At 45.4% G+C, this 21,206-nt stretch overlaps 1 protein-coding gene and 1 long non-coding RNA gene across 2 annotated transcripts in view; one reads left to right on the forward strand and one right to left on the reverse strand.

The window, feature by feature from the left end:
• LOC134948799 (uncharacterized) overlaps positions 1–19,179 on the forward strand; it is a 110,936-nt gene extending 91,757 nt beyond the window's left edge. Inside the window, exon 2 of the long non-coding RNA XR_010183025.1 lies at positions 16,958–19,179. This is a non-coding gene — a long non-coding RNA (uncharacterized LOC134948799). The remainder of the gene's footprint in view (positions 1–16,957) is intronic.
• The window catches only part of BMP15 (bone morphogenetic protein 15), a 99,771-nt gene continuing 95,277 nt past the window's right edge, over positions 16,713–21,206 (reverse strand). The window contains exon 2 of the mRNA XM_063937035.1: positions 16,713–17,753. Coding sequence (XP_063793105.1) covers positions 16,948–17,753 — 806 coding nt within the window. The 3' untranslated portion in view covers positions 16,713–16,947. The remainder of the gene's footprint in view (positions 17,754–21,206) is intronic.

The following is a 21,206-nucleotide window of genomic DNA, read 5'->3' on the forward strand; positions in this document are numbered from 1 at the left end:
GGACTCTCCTTGTGGATTTGTGATTTCGAAGAACGCACAGTTCTTTGCTGTGCTTTTGCCAGCTTGAGTCTTTTCATTTTTCTAGCGAGAGGCTGAGTGCTTCCATCCTCATGTGAAGCTGAACCACTAGCCATGAACATAGGCCAGGGCCTCAGCCGTTCCTTGCCACTCCGTGTGGTAAATGGCATATTGGCAAGTTTACGCTTCTCCTCCGACAATTTTATTTTAGATTTTTGAGTCCTTTTTTTACTGATATTTGGTGTTTTGGATTTTACATGCTCTGTACTATGACATTGGGCATCGGCCTTGGCAGACGACGTTGCTGGCATTTCATCGTCTCGGCCATGACTAGTGGCAGCAGCTTCAGCACGAGGTGGAAGTCGATCTTGATCTTTCCCTATTTTTGGAACCTCAACATTTTTGTTCTCCATATTTTAATAGGCACAACTAAAAGGCACCTCAGGTAAACAATGGAGATGGATGGATACTAGTATACTTATGGATGACGAGCGACTGCCGACACAGAGGTAGCTACAGCCGTGGACTACCGTACTGTGTCTGCTGCTAATATAGACTGGATGATAATGAGATAAAATTAAAATATATATATATATATCACACTAGTACTGCAGCCGGACAGGTATATATTATGTAATGACGGACCTGCTGGACACTGTCTGTCAGCACTGCAGACTCCTAAAGTAAGCTACTAGTATCAAGAAGATAGAAAAAAAAAAAACCACGGGTAGGTGGTATACAATTATGGATGGACGAGCGACTGCCGACACAGAGGTAGCTACAGCCGTGGACTACCGTACTGTGTCTGCTGCTAATATAGACTGGATGACAATGAGATAAAATTAAAATATATATATATCACACTAGTACTGCAGCCGGACAGGTATATATTATGTAATGACGGACCTGCTGGACACTGTGTGTCAGCACTGCAGACTCCTAAAGTAAGCTACTAGTATCAAGAAGATAGAAAAAAAAAAACCACGGGTAGGTGGTATACAATTATGGATGGACGAGCGACTGCCGACACAGAGGTAGCTACAGCCGTGGACTACCGTACTGTGTCTGCTGCTAATATAGACTGGATGATGAGATAAAATTAAAATATATATATATATCACACTAGTACTGCAGCCGGACAGGTATATATTATGTAATGACGGACCTGCTGGACACTGTCTGTCAGCACTGCAGACTCCTAAAGTAAGCTACTAGTATCAAGAAGATAGAAAAAAAAAACCACGGGTAGGTGGTATACAATTATGGATGGACGAGCGACTGCCGACACAGAGGTAGCTACAGCCGTGGACTACCGTACTGTGTCTGCTGCTAATATAGACTGGATGATAATGAGATAAAATTAAAATATATATATATATCACACTAGTACTGCAGCCGGACAGGTATATATTATGTAATGACGGACCTGCTGGACACTGTCTGTCAGCACTGCAGACTCCTAAAGTAAGCTACTAGTATCAAGAAGATAGAAAAAAAAAAAAACACGGGTAGGTGGTATACAATTATGGATGGACGAGCGACTGCCGACACAGAGGTAGCTACAGCCGTGGACTACCGTACTGTGTCTGCTGCTAATATAGACTGGATGATAATGAGATAAAATTAAAATATATATATATATCACACTAGTACTGCAGCCGGACAGGCATATATTATGTAATGACGGACCTGCTGGACACTGTCTGCAGAATGCGTTTATAAAAACACCACACGACGAGTGTTTAACTTTTTCAGGCAGACAATCACAATATACTGGTGGTCAGCAGACAATCACAATATACTGGTGGTCAGTGGTCACTGGTCAGTCACACTGGCAGTGGCACTCTGGCAGCAAAAGTGTGCACTGTACTTAAAATATGTACTCCTGCTATAACTGCTCCCCAGTCTCCCCCACAATTAAGCTGTGTGAGCAGTGAGCACTCAGCACAGTCAGATAATGATATACAGTATTACATATGATGCAGCACACTGGGCTGAGCACAGATATGGTATGTGACTGTGTCACACTGTGTATCGTTTTTTTTCAGGCAGAGAACGGATTAATTAAACTGGTGGTGGTCACTGGTCACACTATCAGCAAGTAGTACTCCGTCCTAAGCAGACAATCACAATATACTGGTGGTCAGTGTGGTCACTGGTCAGTCACACTGGCAGTGTGGCACTCTGGCAGCAAAAGTGTGCACTGTACTTAAAATATATTATTTATGTACTCCTGCTATAACTGCTCCCCAGTCTCCCCCACAATTAAGCTGTGTGAGCAGTGAGCACTCAGCACAGTCAGATAATGATATACAGTATTACATATGATGCAGCACCCTGAGGCTGAGCACAGATATGGTATGTGACTGTGTCACACTGTGTATCGTTTTTTTTCAGGCAGAGAACGGATTAATTAAACTGGTGGTCAATGGTCACTGGTCACACTATCAGCAAGTAGTAGTACTCCAGTCCTAATATGCTCCCCAAAATTAGTAAATAGTGTCTCTAACTCTCTACTCTCTTCTCTATAAACGGAGAGGACGCCAGCCACGTCCTCTCCCTATCAATCTCAATGCACGTGTGAAAATGGCGGCGACGCGCGGCTCCTTATATAGAATCCGAGTCTCGCGATAGAATACGAGCCTCGCGAGAATCCGACAGCGGGATGATGACGTTCGGGCGCGCTCGGGTTAGCCGAGCAAGGCGGGAAGATCCGAGTCTGCCTCGGATCCGTGTAAAAAGGCTGAAGTTCGGGGGGGTTCGGATTCCGAGGAACCGAACCCGCTCATCACTAATAAAAATAAATAGGATTTGTGTACGAATCCATTTTCTTGCAGTGGTCTATAAATGTGTGTGTGAGATATATATATATATATATATATATATATACAGGTTGAGTATCCCATATCCAAATATTCCGAAATACAGAATATTCCGAAATACGGAATTTTTTGAATGAGAGTGAGATAGTGAAACCTTTATTTTTTGATGACTCAATGTACACAAACTTTGTCTGGTCCCAAGCATTTTGGATATGGGATAATCAGCCTGTGTGTGTATATATATATATATATATATATATATATATAGTGGGAAGGGGCATCATAGCATGGGCTTTCTCTGGGATCAGTCTTGTCATGCCCCTTGCCCAGCAGGCATGCGCCTTATGTCCTTATTGGAAAAATGCTGGGGAAGGGGGCGTCAATTTTATCTGTGGCACAGGGCACCAAAAAGTCTAGTTACGGCTCTGGCTACCGCCCACCTAATAGTGAGTAGTATTACTTACACCCACCCTCCCTCCGTGCAGTGCTCTCTAACAGCCTCCCTCCCGCACTGCTACCTACATCCTCCCTCTCACCTGCACCGCTACCTACACCCTCCGTCCCGCACCGCAACCTACACCCTCCCTTCCTTCTGCGCCGCTACCTACACCCTCCCTCCCATGCAGCTACCTATACCCTCCCTCCAGCGCTGCTCCCTACACCCTTCTCCACTGCCCTTCACTGATCCCTACTGCAATCCCGGGATTGACCGTTTTTCAATCCCGGGATTGAAAAAACGGCCCGGGATTGGCCTCCCTAGTATAGACCTGATCAATGACTAAATATAATGCTCTTTTGCCTTAAAGTGTGTTTGGAGACTACTCACAGAGGTCATCATTTTGTTGAAGGATAGTCATTACAATATAGCATGTTAATTCACTAAGAAATCATGCCATGACATGCCTCTGATAGCACTAGATCCTACAGAATACTTGTCTAGCACATGGTTACCTCTACTTATGTAGGAAACAAAGTTTAAGCTTTCATAGTCTTCAGAAGAAATCACAATCTTTGTTTTTTTTGTTTTGTTATATTAAATTAAATAACCAAATTACTTCCAATTACTAATTCCCAGACCCCGCCTATAGCTCTGAATCTTGGGTAGTACTGGCTTTAGAGATGTGATTATACTTCCATTACTGGGAGTACCACCAATAGGCTCAGTACACAAACCATACTTTTCCTATGTAAATTCAGTTACATAGTTCTTATTATCAGGTGCATTTGAGTCACTTAAATCTATATATAGAATTACAAAAAGTGAAAAAATAATTAATTTTCAGTTTGGGGTGGGAGAGGGATAAGTTTACATGACCACATGGAAGACCTGCTCTCCCATATATATTTATATAGTAAATATTACTAGTGAACGCTTGGTAGTGTGCCATATTATTCACAGCAACGCACTATAGAAAATACACCATAGTCCTGTATACTATAATGAAACTTACGTATATTTTATGTGCACAATCTGGAACCTGATCCCTAGAGGAGGGAATGGACCCTCAGGCAGTGGGACCACTGGGGGTTTCCCCTACACCCAGAGGCACTTTAAGAGAGGTGGTGCAGTAAACTCTGGCATTGTGCAGGTCTCCGGGAACATGGTGCACGTGCCACGTTCCAGGGGACGTCTATATAGCCCATGCGCAAATCACCAGAAAATGGGAGAGGTGGCCATTGTTCCAGTAATTTGTGCAGCTCTGCAGCTAGCGCCAGGTCAACTGAGCGGTAAGTGGGTGCAGCGTGTGCTATGTGTGTGCCCCACTGAACCCAGGGGTTCATGTGCATCGCACACCTTGCACCCATTATAGATACACCAGTGCCTGTGCCCCTGTGTGCTAGGCTGCTGGGATGTGTATAATAGCCAATAACTCCCATAAAAATATGCACTCCACTAAGTTCATGGCTTTAGCGGCAGCCAAGGATACCAGGGGCAGATTGGCCATATTGCTCACCAGGAATAGCCACTGTAGAGCAAGGGATGTAAGCTGCCATGAAAGTACGGTTAGATGAGTCTATCACAGCCCTGATCTACACATAATGGCCAAGCAGGTGAAATTGGATCTGTTCGAAAATTAAGTTCACTCGCTTCCTAACCAAAACAATATTCAAGTGTGTTAACATAGAAACAGAGGAGGAGTATCCAATTAGCTGCAAAGGAACATCGGGAGCAAAAAACAGACGTTTTTCCGGCTTTTTCCCAATGTTTTTCTTTTGGGGCTATCCTATTAGGTCATCGTAAAGAAAAAAAATTCTCCTGAAAACACACAGGTTCAATAAAACACGTGTGATATCGGCAGCCGCACGTGAAAGCGGGGCTGGTTTCAGGAATTTAGCTTCGCCTACCTGAGGCAGGTAAAATAAAATCCCTGATAAGTCATATCCCCTGCTGGCTTATCTGGGCAATTTTTAATAGCCCCAGGCAAGACAATTACCAATGGTAATTTACCACGGGTAATTGGATACCCCGCAAAGAGTTTGAAGACAGATAAGTACCACTTGGCCCATCTAGTCTGCCCCTTTTTATTTATCCTTTAGGTAATCTCAACCATTTGTGATCCTTATTTCTTTGTAAGGATATTCATATACCTATCCAAAGTGTTTCTGACATAACCCATATAAATACATATTTGGAGGTCAATGACTTGTCTAAGCAATGGCCTATGGTGTTTAGCACCATTCATGTAGGGCTGTCCTTGTAATCAAACAGAGTGGCATCGCTCTAATTTGGCAGAGTGTGGGAAATGCCCCCCTGGTTATATGGGGTAATTCAGACCTGATCACTGGGCAGCGATTTTTGCAGTCCTGCGATCAGATAGTCGCCGCCTACAGGGAAAGTGTATTTTCGCTGTGCAAGTGTGCGAACGCATATGTAGTAGAGCTACACAAACTGATTTTTTGCAGTCTCTGCACAGCCCAGGACTTACCCACTGCGATCACTTCAGCCTGTCTGGGATTTGATTTGACGTCAGACACCCTCCTTTCCAATGCTTGGACAAGCCTGCGTTTTTCCAGACACTCCTTGAAAACGGTCATTTGTCACCCCCAACTGCCCTATTCCTGTCAATCTCCGTGCTATCGCTTTTGTCACACCATACTATCGCTATGCACCAATGCCCGGTGCAGTCGTCCGACGCATCTGCGCATCGCGGTGCATATGCATGCGCAGTTCGGACCTGATCGCAGGCTGTGAGAAAACGCAGCCTAGCGATCAGGTCTAAATTACCCCCATAATCCACTGCTTCAGACCAATTAGAGTGGGGGTTTTTTTTACATCCTGATCATAATTACAGTCTGATACCTAGCGTTTGCAACGGGTCTTCTTAAGGAATGAGTTCAGGAGCCATGTATGTGGATTTTATTTAATGGACCAAAGAGGGCCCCCACTTAGAATTAAGTGAGCAATAAACTGGAAAATCAGGGAATGTGTTTATTACATTAAAATGTTTTCATGGTGTGTATGTACTTTTTTCTACAATGTTTCTTTTTTATTCGGGAGGACTACAGGTCCCAGTGGTTCTCTAAATGCAAGCGTGCCATGACAGCCATTGGTATGCTAGCTCCTGTAGTACTGTTAATGCAGGCATGCCCATACATGATATGATATGATTTGCTTGGACCTGTAGGTTGCTGGGGAAAAACAACCACACCTCCGTAAAAACATATATTAAAAAAATAGTGTGTGTGAAGCGCTGCATAGGGGTACACCAGTGGATCCAGGGCGGGGAGGGGGGATTATATACCCCCAAACATTTTACACATAAAAATTGGTACAAATTACAAATAGGGCGTCGCCACGGGTAAAAGGGCATGGTCACGCCCTTTTTCCTATACTTTCAATGGAGGTTTGGAGAGTCAAAAATCGGTACAGACCATTAAAAAAAAGTACTGTACCTACTAAAAAGGTACAGTTGGAGGGTATGGGATTAGTTCAATTGTTTCCCCACACCGCACACCAGGCAGGGAGACAGAGGACCCTCCACAGCAATGTGTGCTGGGCTGGGGAGAGAGACTGCAAAAAATCTACTCTTCAAGTGTAAAGGGTAGGATTTGACAGTACATGCTTCCAGAACAACCGTTCAGGGATGAAGAATGAGCCCAAGTAAAGCAGTTCAGATGGTCATATTTTCCAAGAGGTATTTTTTTATTACGGGCCTGATTTTTCTAGATCTGTGGTTCCTAATCCCAATCCTCAAATTTGTACCAATAGTTTATGTTTTGAGGATTGTGTCTGTGGATGCAGGTGGGACAATTACTGACCCAGCAAAATAGATTAACTCACCTGTGCATGATTTAAGTAATCCACAAAACATGAACTACAGTATTGGTGGTACTTGAGGACTAGAGTTGAGAACCCCTGTCCTAGGGACAGGGTTAAAAAATAGCCTGTCACCTGGGTCAAAGGCTCATCACGGCACACAGTCCCTATCCCTATCCCTGTCCCCATCCCTGTGGCTAGTGGTCACTCCTTACCAGTGCTTAAGGTGGTCCTAGAGAAATGGTGGACTGCGCATACTGCAGAAAAGGGGTGTGGTCTGAAAAGGGGCATGGCCTCAAAAGAAAGGGGCGTGGTCAAGCAATAGTATCCCCAATTCAAATTACGCCACACAGTAGCACAATCTAATTCACATTACAACACATAGTAGTGTCCCTCATTCTTTGGACCGATTTTCAGCTCTTCAGTGTTTCAGGGTATGTACTACATACAGCATTAGTAACCCCCACAGGGGTGGATCGGGAGGGAAAATTATCCCGGGAAATTTATGGAAGCAACTCAAATGGAGGTGGAGGTGTCAAGGGGGGCGGGATCTCATCTCATAGGGCTACTTCTGAGTTAGATGCAGTTGCAGCCTTTTTTTCCACTTTTTGCTTCAGTTGGACCTGTGACTTCATGCTAATGCCGCTACATAGCCCCTTCCTGTGGATTCAGTATGATTTCCCGGTGGCTGGGATGCCGGCCACCAGTATGCTGGCAGCGGGACAAGCGCAAAGCGTCCCTTTGCTGGCTTGCTGCGCTTTCCACGATGCAGGTTCACCACAGGTTCTGTTCCCACTCTATGGGTGTCGTGGACACCCGCTAGTGTGAATAGACTCTGAGCACTGGGATTCTGGCTGTTGGCATTGCCAGCCGGCGGGATTCCGGTGTCTGTATCCTGACCGCCAGGATCCAGACAGCTGGCAAATGTAAAGACTGAGACAGACACTGTCAGTGTCTACAGACACTGCAATCATGCTTTATGCGTCTTTAGATGCCACCGTCGGTCAGACCAGACACTTTAACGAGCCCTGTGCTAGGTGCAGATCATTTGTCCAAGTATGGACCTTTATGTAAGCAACTCAGAACCTCTATATTCAACCACTATGAGCAACTTGCCTGTGTCACTCCCATAACACGCCAATTTTATGCACCCAACCCCCTGTGACCACCCAAGACAATTCGAATACACTTCTTGGTGCGTGCGTCTAAATCCGTATTGCAACTTAATAGTAAGATTAATTTTAAGGGTTTTGGGTATTAGTGTTAGGGTGCAAGATAAAGGGTGCTGGTTAGAGTATAAGGGGCCCATTTATGAAACAGTATTTACACATATTTTCGTGGGCTAGTGTCGGGTCTAGCCTTGGTATAGTGTCTGGGAAGATGACCAGGGTTGGAGCAGCTGATGTCTCTGAGAAATTAAGACGGGTGGTCTGATATTGTTCCTCCTCATGAACCGAGGCTGTGACAGAAAACTTTATCCATGAATATTTTGTAGGAGGACAGATGGTGGGGGCTGGATTGCACTGGAACTGAGCAATCAATGTGAAGCTGGTTATGGAGCTGTAAACGTAGATTGCGGACTCTTGACGGGGAGTAAATGGAGCAAGTGTGGAACTGGAGCAGCAGATTCCAAATACTGGTTGAGGTAACCAGCAGCGCCAGACCTCAGGGGTTAACCTTTTCCAAGATGCTGCTGAACCACAACCGAAAGCTGCAGATCACACACAGATTAGGAGTATTGCCGGATCCAGGTGAAGTATAGGGACCAGAGGGCAATGACACTCAGAGAAATTACAGCAAGGACTGGGAGAAATACAGAAGCACCTGAGCACTTCTGGCAGCACAGAGCAAGAAACTACCAAAGAGTAGCAACATACAGCACTGGCAAACCTGCATTGCCAACCAACCCCTTTTAAGAGAGCAGAGGAGCAGGGATTGGTCAGGAGTGCCAGCAACAGCATGATTGGAGGGCTAGGAGCCTTCTTTGGTCTCCAATATGGCAGCGCCCGGAACTGCAGCCACTTGTCTGGATGGCGCTATGCAGTGCTGGTCCCCAGCTCCCAACATAGCAGCCACTCTCCCATCCTGCCTACAGATGCCTCCCTCCATGACCAGGACCCGAACACGCCCCGCCGCAGGACCTCCACCACCCGAACCAGCACGCCCCAGAACCTGACCACGTAAGCCCATCCCCAAGACCTGACAGTACCCCCCCCTCCCTTTTGAGGGTAGACTCAGGCCACCTCTTTGCTTTAGATGAATGCTTGGTAAGAAAAGCACGAACCAGTTTAGAAGCATGAACATCTTCTGTAACAATCCAAGCTCTTTCCTCAGGACCGTATCCCTTCCAATCGATCAAATATTGAAGGCGGCCATACCACTTGCATGAATCAAGAATTCTTCCTACTACAAATTCCTCTCCACGTTGGGTTAAAACTTGGGCCGGCTTTGGGAGTGAGGCACAGAACCAGTTTAGAGTCAAGGGTTTCAGTAGAAAACGATGAAAAGCGTTAGGGATCTTGAGATATGTGGGTAGTTTCAGCTTAGGTTTCATGTAGAGATCCACACTCAATCCCGGGTCTGAGGCTGGGAACTTCTTTATGCTTCCTATCCGCAAATGTCTGATAGTGCTTAGAGGACCTCCTAAGTGCAACATGAACTTGTTTCCAGATATCCATAAACTGTTGTAAAGCATGATCTGCTGCAGGAACTTCTGATGCACAAAGAGGCTGGAATTCATGGATGGAAACCATAATTAGTGAAGAATGGAGTTGAATCGGAAGTGGTATGATATCAATTATTGTGCGTGAATTCTGGTCACGGTAAATAGACCGTCCAATCATCCTGGGAGGAAGATATCAACATTTGCAGGAAGGTTTCCACATCCTGATTTACTCTTTCCATCTGACCGTTGGTTTGTGGATGATAGGCTGATGGAAACTACAGTTTAATACCTAGAGAGGTGCATAAGGATCTCCAGAACTTTGCCACGAACTGTGAACCACAATCAGAAACAAATTCCTTTGGCAGTCCACGTCGCTTAAATATCTCAGCTATGAATAATTTGGCGAGCTGTGCAGCAGATGGAATACTAGAAAGAGGAATAAAGTGGGCCATTTTTTAAAACCTATCCACTAGCTCCCAGATAGTGTTGCATCCCTCAGATGGAAAAAGGTCAGTGACAAAGTCCATAGAAATGTGTGTCCATGGGCGAGTCAGTATGGGGAGTGGTTGGAGCTGAACCACAGGATGCCCTCTGGGAATTTTATTTTGCCCATATTTCGGACAAGTGGCCATGACGTCTTGGACATCATTCTTGAGATTTGGCCACCAGTAGGACTGCTGAATTAGCCGGAGGGTTTTGCGAATGCCAGCATGACCAGTGAACAGAGAAGCATGGGCCCAGGTAAGAAGCGTTTTCCGCAGTCCTGGTGTCACAAAGATTTTCTTTGGAGGAGGAGCTGGGGACAATTAAGTCGCTATGAAAGAAGTTGGATCTATAAATGTTTTCTTCTTGCAATCAGCTGATACTTCCTCAGTATCTATGGAACGAGAGATTGTCGGCTTTCTTGTTAAGAGCTCCTGGACGATAACCGAGCTTGAAATCAAAGCTTGTAAAGAACATTGGCCAGTGGGCCTAGCGAGGGTTGAAACATTGGGCCATTTTGAGGTACAGTAGGATTTTGTGGTCAGTGAACACTACAACAGGATGCAACGCTTCTTCCAATAAATATCTCCATTCCTCGAAAGCTAATTTTATAGCCAGCAACTCCTGCTCCCTAATGTAATAGTTACGTTCTGCAGGTAGGAACTTCAGAGAAAAGTAACCACAGTGGTGGAGTTTTTGATCTTCAAAATATTGGGATAGCACAGCTCCAACACCCTCCATGGATGCATCAACCTCAATGATAAATGGCTGCGATAAATCAGGCTGCTGGAGAAAAGGAGCAGTCATAAAAGCTTGCTTAAGGGTAATAAAAGATGTGTTAACCTCTGGAGACCAACGGGAGGGATCTGCCACCTTTCTTGTTAACATGGTAATCGGAGCTACTACAGCTGAAAAGTTCTTCATGAATTTCCTATAGAAATTGGCAAACCCTAAAAAGCGCTGGATGCCTTTGAGTGTAGTGGGAATAGACCAATCACAGATGGTTTGGACTTTCTCTGGATCCATTTGTAATTCCGTACCTGAAATAACATAACCTAGGAATGGGATGGAGGGTACCTTGAACGAACACTTCTCCAGTTTGCAGAATAGTTGGTTTCTCCCGACTCTGAAGAGAACATCTTTAACTTGGACTCGATAGCTCTCAAAATCCTCTGAATATATCAAAATGTCATCCAAGTATACCACTAGACATTTGTAGAGCAAATCTCTGAAAATTTCATTGTCATAGTGTTGAAAGACAGGGGGGGTCATTACAGAGACCGAAGGGCATAACTAAGTATTCATAGTGCCCGTCCTATGTGTTGAACGCAGTCTTCACTCATCCCCCGCTCGAATACGGATCAAGTTGTATGTATCCCCCTTAGATCCAACTTGGTGAAAACTGTAGCTCCTTTTACCTGATTAAATCATTCTGTAATCAACCCTCTGTAGTCAATGCAGGGCTGCAAACCACCATTTTTCTTTTTAACAAAAAAGAAGCCAGCTCCGGCTGGCAATGAAGGTCTGATGAAGCCTTTTTCCAAATTATTGCAAATGTACTCAGACATGGATTGAGTCTCTGGTAAGGATAGTGGATGCATGCTCCCTAGAGGAGGTGATTTACCAGGCAGCAAGTCAATCGGGCAATCCCATTCCCGATGGGGAGGCAGGGTATCTGCTCCCGGTTAACTAAAAACATCTTTGAATGCGTGGTAGGCTGACTGAAGCATTCAGGGTCAAGCATGCTGCAGGCAATTATTAAGGCAAAAAGAACTCCAGGCCTAAACCTTGAGTGACACCCAATTAAGGGGGTAATTCAGAGTTGATCGTAGATGTGCTAAATTTAGCACATCTACGATCACTTACACTGACATGCGGGGGGACACTCGGCACAGGGCTAGTCTGCCCGCATGTCAGGCCATACACTCCCCCCCCCCCCCCCCCCCCCCTTCCCCCACAGGTACAAAAAGCATCTCATGGCGGTGATGCTTTTGTACCTGATGATTAGTTCCCTGCGCGCTGGCAGGGAGCTTACTGGCCGCGTCCCGGGTCGTAGCAGCTGCGTGTGACGTCACGCAGCCCCCGCGGCCCACCCCCCCAATGGCATTCTAATGCCGTTGGCCTGCCCCCTCCCACCCCATGACCGCCTCTGCCTGTCAATCAGGCAGAGGCGATTGTAGCCAGTGAGATGCTGGTAGCATCTCACTAGGCTTCCAGGGTGCGCATGCGCACTCCACACAGAAATTAAGACTGCGATCGCTGCCGCTGCAGCAATCCAGTCTGAATTACCCGCTTAATTGTGGATTGTGCTTTTGTAGCCACTGAAATCCTAATACAACAATATGAGAGGCTTTGGGAAATCACCAATAAAGAAATCTCCACTGAGTGTAATGCACCTACATTAAACTTTAATGGATCTGTGGGTCAGGGTATGCTCCCCTCCGGAATTTGGCTACCATCCACCGCGGTCAAAGATATTGCTCGAGACAACTTTATTGTGAAGATGTCGAACCTGTGAACAAAGTCGGCCGTGATGATATTCTCACTGCTTCGGAGTCCAGTAGGGCAGAAATAGGAATAGTATGAGGATAGATTTCCAATGAAACTGATAGAATCACCATCAAAGGCCGAGTTCATTCTATGGAAAGTCCGATCTTAACTTCTCCGTCATAAGCTAGGAGCGGGAGTTTCCCAGACGAAGAGTGCAGAACTTGACAAAATGCTCAGAAGACCCGCAATACTTACATGGATTCTCGTCGGCGTCTTTGACGCGCTTCAGTGAAGAGTCGGGAATGATTTATCTGCATCGGTTCCTCACCCGGAGGAGACAGAGGCCTTACACTGGGAACTGGCCAAGGCCTGAATCGATCAAATTTGCCTCTCTCCAAGGCTTGTTCCTTGTATCTGAGGTCCACCTTGTTACACAGGGAAATTAGGTAATCGAGATGGACAGGCAAGTCCCATGTTGCTAGGTCATCCTTGATCTTATCCGATAAGCTCCAAAAGACTGCAATTAGGGCTTCCTCGTTCCAATTGAGTTCTGATGACAGAACTCAGTACGGAATTGGATTACATATTGACTGACTGATTACCCTGGCGAAGTCAAAGAATCTCTTGGGACTCTGAGGTGATACGACCAGGTTCGTCAAAGATCCTTCTGTAGGTGGAATTTAATTTGGCATAATTCGACAGAAGCGGATCAGACTTTTCCCACAGAGGAGATGCCCACTATAGTGCCTGACCAGACAACGAGATAATATAAGGGACCCGAGTCCTTGGAGATAGGAAGTTAGCCACTTGCAATTCGAAATGGATCTCGCATTGATTCAAGAATCCGTAGTAGAGCTTTGGAGTTCCATCGAACTTGCTTGGTGGAGATGAAAACGGGAAATAGGCACAGGTGGAGATTCTGTAGGAGGCAGAACTGCTGCAGCTGGCCCGCTGGGAGCTGTGATGGCAGCATAGAGGGTGTCCAGGCGTGCAGACATATTCTGCATGAACTGTACCAGCTGCATTTGCGTGGTCTCCTGCCTCTCCAAACGGGGCAAGATATCAGCTGAGGAATCCACTCCGGTGGCTTGATCACTAGCCGGATTCATTGGGCCAGTGCTAACTGGCCTTGGAATAGTGTCAGGCAAGATGACTGGGGTTGGAGCAGCGGATGCCTCTCGGAGATTGAGATGGGGTGGTCTGATATTGTTCCTCCGCATGAACCGGGACTGTGACGGAGAACTTTATCCGTGAAGATTTTGTAGGAGGACAGATGGCGGCGGCTGGATTGCACTGGAACTGAGCAATCAATGTGAAACTGATTACAGAGCCATAAACGTAGATTGTGGACCCTTGACTGGGAGTAACTGGAGCAAGTGAGGAACTCGAGCGGAAGATTTCAAATTATGGTTGAGGTACCCAGCAGAGCCAAACCTCGGGGGTTAACCTTCTCCAAGATGCGGCTGAACCACAACGGACGGCTGCAGATCCCGCAAAGATTAGGAGTATGGCCGGATCTAGGTGAAGCACAGGGACGAGAGGGCAATGACACTCCAAGAAATTACAGCAATGACTGGGAGAAATACAGAAGCACCTGAGCACAGAGCAAAAAACTACAAAAGAGCAGCAACATATAGTACTGGAGAAGCTCCATTGACCACCAACCCCTTTTAAGAGAGCAGAGGAGCAGGGATTGGGTCAGGAGTGCCTGCAACAGCATGATTGGAGGGCTAGGGACCTTATTTGGTCTCCAACATGGCAGCGCCTGGAACTGCAGACACTTGTCTGGATGCTGCTATGCAGAGCTGGCCCCCAGCTCCCGACAGAGCAGCCACTCTCCCATCCTGGCTCACCCTGGCCACAGACGCCTCCCTCGGTGACCGGGACCAGAGCACGCCCCAGCACAGGACCTTCAGTACCCGAACCGGCAACCCCCGGCACCCGGCCACGTAAGTCCATCCCCGGAACCTGACAGCTAGCCACAAATGCTATGTATCCCTGCAATGTATGAAGGAGGGATCGCAGCAGGTTTCCCCAAAACCTGCTGCTATCCCTTCATTGCCGCCCGCAACTGCATCCCCCATAGGTTTCCCCCATAGGCTTTGCGGTTCTGATAGTGGCCCCCACAGCCACTGGGAGGCTTACAGCGCATACGCAGACACCAGGACACCCCGCTCGGCTCATTGCAGGTATGGGCTTTTTTTGGAGCCCTCGTCCCTGTAGGTGTTGGATGATACATCCCGATAATAAGATCACATATTGCAACACGATCCTGAGCTGTAAAATCTGGTATGATCGCAATATGCAATCTATGATATATGCCCCCCTTAGTGTTTGGTGTTAGGAATAATAATAATAATAACTTTATTTAGTGCACTTTCTCCAATAGTGCTTAAGTTGCTTGAGGGTGAAGGTTAGGGTATTTAAATTAAGCACATACAGCCCCATGCTACTCTATTGCACAGATACAGCGCACACTGTTCTATTGCACAAGAAACAGCGTGCACACGGCTCACACCTCTCTATTGCACATATACAGTGAACACACGTCCCACTTCACTCTACTGCACAGATACAGTGAACACACGTCCCACTTCACTCTATTGCACAGATAATAGAGCGGTGTGGGCTGTGTGTGCGCTTTATCTGTGTAATAGAGCGGTATGGTCTGTGTGAATTGTACTAAGCAAATGTATCAGTGAGCACCGACAGGGACAAGGTCTTCGTCCCTGTGGGACTACTGCACATGCGCAATCCCACTGACCGCACATGCACAGCAGCCATTTCCGAGGAGGGTACAGGGAAAACTGCTGGCTGCATATGCGGGTTTTATCCATAGGGTCAGTCTTCCATAAGCATCACATCCCCATAGAAACCTATGGGGGATATGGCTGCCAGCGGAAATGGAGGGATCGCAGCAGGTATCGGAGATAACCGTATGTACATTCAGGTGATACTAAATAATTGCAGCTTACCCTCAAATATGGTTATTTTCAGGGAAATAGCTTCAAATATTTTTTGATAGGTGGGCCCTTAAGGCAGAAATGACCTCAAATAATGGCATATGATTAACCTGGTACAACACCAAACTACCATGAAGTTATGGTTATTTGGTGTGCTACTGTAGCAATTGTCATTTTTATGTAAGGAGATGCTCGGAGAAAGGATGTGTCTTCTGTGCACAAGATGGCAGTGTAAAACCCAGGCCAGAATGCCACAAAATCACTCCTATGCCAGTTGCCAACATTTTGATCTGATCTATATTTTAGGCAATTTCTGATCATAATAAAAAAACAAATATTTTCAATTATACTTTATTTAACACAAACTCTTTTCCCTATACACACCATACTTCCTTACCTCCCAGTGCACCACTTTGCATTTAGCTTTCTAGTCCTTAAACTGCCGTAGTTGTCATGAATAACAGGACATTAGGGATTTAGGGTGCCCCTCTGATGAATTAGCAGAAAGGAGTGTAGCACAGGTATAGACCTGATCAATGACTAAATATAATGCTCTTTTGCCTTAAAGTGTGTTTGGAGACTACTCACAGAGGTCATCATTTTGTTGAAGGATAGTCATTACAATATAGCATGTTAATTCACTAAGAAATCATGCCATGACATGCCTCTGATAGCACTAGATCCTACAGAATACTTGTCCAGCACATGGTTACCTCTACTTATGTAGGAAACAAAGTTTAAGCTTTCATAGTCTTCAGAAGAAATCACAATCTTTGTTTTTTTTGTTTTGTTATATTAAATTAAATAACCAAATTACTTCCAATGACTATTTACCAGACCCCGCCTATAGCTCTGAATCTTGGGTAGTACTGGCTTTAGAGATGTGATTGTACTTCCATTACTGGGAGTACCACCAATAGGCTCAGTACACAAACCATACTTTTCCTATGTAAATTCAGTTACATAGTTCTTATTATCAGGTGCATTTGAGTCACTTAAATCTGTACATAGAATTACAAAAAGTGAAAAAAGAATTTATTTTCAGTTTGGGGTGAGAAAGGGATAAGTTTACATGACCACATGGAAGACCTGTTCATAAGTCACATCTATAAACTTGGCTCATGTCACAAACACACACACACATATATATATACACATACATTTTTCCAAGTAGATTAAGTTAAAGTGGCTTTATAAAGTGCTTGATATTTTTTTTCCGGCTTGGCGACTGGTAAACATCCCTTTCCTTTATCGACAGGTGCAAGACTCCGCCATCATATTTTCATATTCTTTATAAAGGATACTTCCTCCTGGTTCTATCATAAGAACACTGATTGGACTGTAGGAGTAAGGGACACAAGAAGGACGTGGGACATTCCAGTCCACCACCAGATTAATGAAGTTCTGAATAATGGCATGATTGGGAGAGTTATACCCTGAATGAAGCAGTCTGGGGCAGTCTCCCTTACAGTATCCAGGATTGTACCTATGTGGAGCAATGATCCAGTGATCCCATCCAAGCTGATGAAAGCTAACCCAGAAAGGATGTAGAGCGCAATGATTCTTAGACTGTCCACTCTGGTTGGGAATCTTTGGAAGCTTAATGCCAATAGTCCCTGATTGACGTGGCTTCCTTACCAGTATGCCTGACATACCAGCCTCTGGAACTTCAGTTACCGTCTTCTCTTTGGCACGGTTATGAAAAGTGTGGTTGAAATAAATAAGCAAGAAAGGGATGTGAGAGGCTGAAACGGCCAATGGAACTCTGATTGGTTTCCCAATATGCTTACATATCAGTTGAAGGTTTAATGTTAGATTTGAATTTTCCACTAGAGGCTTGATGTGAGGTGTGATATCTGTCTCAGCCCACGTCTGAATTCCTGGGGGTACTCTTGTCTTCAAGTAGGCACCAGCACTTGGCAGAAGTTCCACACTGCAGAAGTAGTAATTATTATCCCCAAAACGCAGTGCCCAGGGATGCATCACAGTTGCTCTCATCAGCTCTTTTACATTATGAAGGTTGAACTCAAGGTTTTGCATCTGTGACTGCTCCTCTGGAAGAAAAGAAAATAACAAATTGGTTTCACCTCAGGGATAGCCCAAAATACAGTATAAGTACTTGCAAATGTCCAGTCTCAACTGTGTTTTTGCCACATGGACCTTATATCTTTATATATACTTGAAGTTCACCTTTAGTATGGAAACCTCAGGAAATTTACATCAACCATGGGTATATCTCTAATGCGTGCAGAATGTGTCATTGGTATGAAACTCGGAGGCTTAGGGGGCCCACTTCTTGGGCTTGACTCAAGTGTACAAAGGTCATAAAGTTGTCTAATAGGTTCCCGGGATTGCCTGCTAAACACTGTGAGACATACAGTGAACAGGGGACACTGCGGCGTGTGTACTGTCCTCAGTACAATGCTGCACATTGTTAATTTGGGGAGCTGCAATGTGGCATAATATGAACTGGGGCTCAACTATGGGGCATGTACTACTGAAGGGCACCACTATGGTTCACAAAATTAACTAGAGCGCAGGTTCTCAAACTCTGTCTTCAGGACCTCACACGGTTTATGTTTTGCAGGTCACCTGTACATTTTTAAAATGTGACAGTTGGTGATACACAGTGCAGCTGCTGGTTGACATGGACAATGTGAACCGTGTGACATCCTGCAGACCAAGTTTGAGAACCACCGAACTAGAGAACTACTTTGGGCCAATAAATTAACTAGAGCACAGTGATGAAAGTATGTCAGTATGGCGCGGTATGGTGCACCATTAAGACATTAGTAGCAGGTTCCTTCGTACCCCCTACCACCATTCTACCTAGGGTCACCGTTTGACCCGTTTTCAAGTCTGACACACAGTAGCACTAAGATTTTCTCTACTTGCTCCACTGCTAGGGCACTACTATGGTGCATAAAATTGACAACTGGGGTGGAGATGGGTGTCTCTCTAGAAGAGGCCCCTTCAAAATGTTGCTATGGGGCCAACAAGGTTCGTCGACCATCACATTAACATTATACATTTATTGTCATTACATATCACAGAGATAAGCAATGTCCTTCAGATATATTTATTAATTGCAGAGACAGTGGCTTAGAAAAGAGTGAATTGTAAAGTGATAGCTTACACTATTAATTCACTTGAAAAAGGGGGTAGGCAAAGACCACACTAGCCTCACATACTTTTAAATATAGGACTTCAGTTACCCAGTTACGGATTGGATAGTACCTGCCATCACAGATTAATTATAAATTCAGGGGAGAAGAAAAAGTAACCAGTTAATGGTAGTCACAGGTAAGTATTTCAAACTAAAGATACATACACACTGTGAGATATTGACTAAGTGCCGATTTTGACTGCGAGTTCCCTTGAACTCCCCGGAGCCCAAAACCACCAATTTTGACTATATACAATTTTGACTATACTAGAAACTAGTATGTACACAATATATTAAAAATTGCCTTGCCTTCAGTCTATTTTTTCTTGTGTTACAGATCCCACAGGAGCACTCATCGGTATCTCAAGCTGTGTACACACGGTGCTCTATGTGCTAACTTTTCTTACAATTTTGACTATATAGTCAAAATCTAAGAAAACATTGCACCGTGTGTACACACCTTAATGGGGAGATGTACTCTAAGCAGTGAAAAGAGTGGAGAAGTGAGCCAGTGGAGAAGTTGCACATGGCAACTAATCAGCATTGAAGTAACATGTATAATTTGCATACTATAAAATAATACAGAGCAGCTAATTGATTTCCATGGGCAACTTCTCCACTCTTCTCACTGCTTAGTACATCTGTCTTTGTTTTTAGATGAATAATACAACCTAAGGTTGATACTCTGAAAATGAATTTAAAAACAGACAAGACAGCAAGATACAGAAGGGGAAATCTGGAAGTGGATGGAAACAGTTGCTGTCAAATAAAACAATCACTTGTAAACAACATAAGTAGTATAACAATAAACATTCCTGGGATACAATGGCTAAGCCATGTGCGGATGGCATTCATGACTTGCATAAGGCTCCGAATAGCTAAGCTTTTCAGAGTCAGGTAAATTAGTGCAATTCACCATCTCCATAAAAATTATGTGGATTATTGTATTGAGAAGTAATTTGGTTAAGGGGCGGTTTAAGAGAGGAGGGGGCCTGTCTGCAGACCACATGCAGCAAGGGCATAACTACAGTGGTTACAATCCAAGATGGCGTCGCAGATGGCTGCCTCGGAGCTATGCAGCTCAGCCAAAATACCTGTTTCCCCTTGTTTTCCCCTGCCCTTGTCTACCCCCACCGGTGACCAAATACAGCAAGGAAGCCCTCCTAAGTTGGAGTGCTTCTATGGTGCTTACCCCACGTTCAGGCCAGTCGGTGCCCTGTGTGACAGTGATGCAGCCCTCGCTACCCTGTGTGGCAGGGATGCCCTAGTGAGGTGGCGGCGACAAAGGCACCAGTCTGCACTTCCCACGATCCTGCTCTCGAATGTGCGCTCACTAGCAAACAAGTTTGATGAACTGTCCCTCCTTCTGGGCAGCACAGGGTTAGGCATTACAGGGTCGTCCGTCCTCTGCCTTACGGAGACGTGGCTGCATGACCATATTGCGGACAACTCGATGTCTCTGCCGGGCTTCGGTCTCTTCAGGGCCTACCGATTAAAGGTTCTCTCAAGAAAAATGAAGGGTCGTGGCATCTATTTCTACACCAAGAACAGATGATGCTACAATGCAACAATCCTAGGCAAATCATGTAGCCCTCACCTGGAGAAGCTAAGTATCAACTGCAACCCCTTCTATAATATTCTATTGCCTCAATTGTCCTTGTGGGAGTGTACACCCCCCCCCCCCCTCGCCTGCGCAAATGAAGCCCTGCACCATCTGGCCGTATGCATATCCGACATAGAACAAAAACACCCAGACTCTGCTTATAGTGCTGGGCGACTTCAACAGAACTAACCTGAGCAAGGAGCTACCTAAGTACAAACAACAAGTCATGTGTTTCACTAGGGAAGGGCACACCCTTGACCGCTGCTCCACTACCCTCAAGTCTGCCTTCCGTTCTATCCCGCGTGCTGCACTCAGACTATCTGACCACTGCCTCGTCCACCTACTCCCTACCTATACACAGAAGCTGAGAGGTTAAGCCTGTCATGAAGACTGTGAAGAAATGGACCAACGAGGCTAACATAAAGCTCCAGACCTGCTTTGACTGCATGGAATGGGGGATCTTTGAAGCCTCGAGAACTGACCTGAACAACCTGACACTGTCACATCAGCTACTGTGAGGACATGTGTGTGCCCACCAATACTTACTGCATTTACAACAACAACAAGCCCTGGTACAACGCCCAGCGCAGTCAACTTCGTCGGGCCAAAAAGGAGGAGGCCTTTAACAGCGGTGACAGAGCACTATACAACCGAACTAGGAACTCTGACTAAAGAAATCAGGCTAGCAAAAAAGTGGTTCTCGGACAAGCTGACAAACAATCTCTCCACCAATGACCC

Source organism: Pseudophryne corroboree, chromosome 8 (assembly GCF_028390025.1).
Source record: "Pseudophryne corroboree isolate aPseCor3 chromosome 8, aPseCor3.hap2, whole genome shotgun sequence".
Lineage (NCBI taxonomy): Eukaryota > Metazoa > Chordata > Amphibia > Anura > Myobatrachidae > Pseudophryne > Pseudophryne corroboree.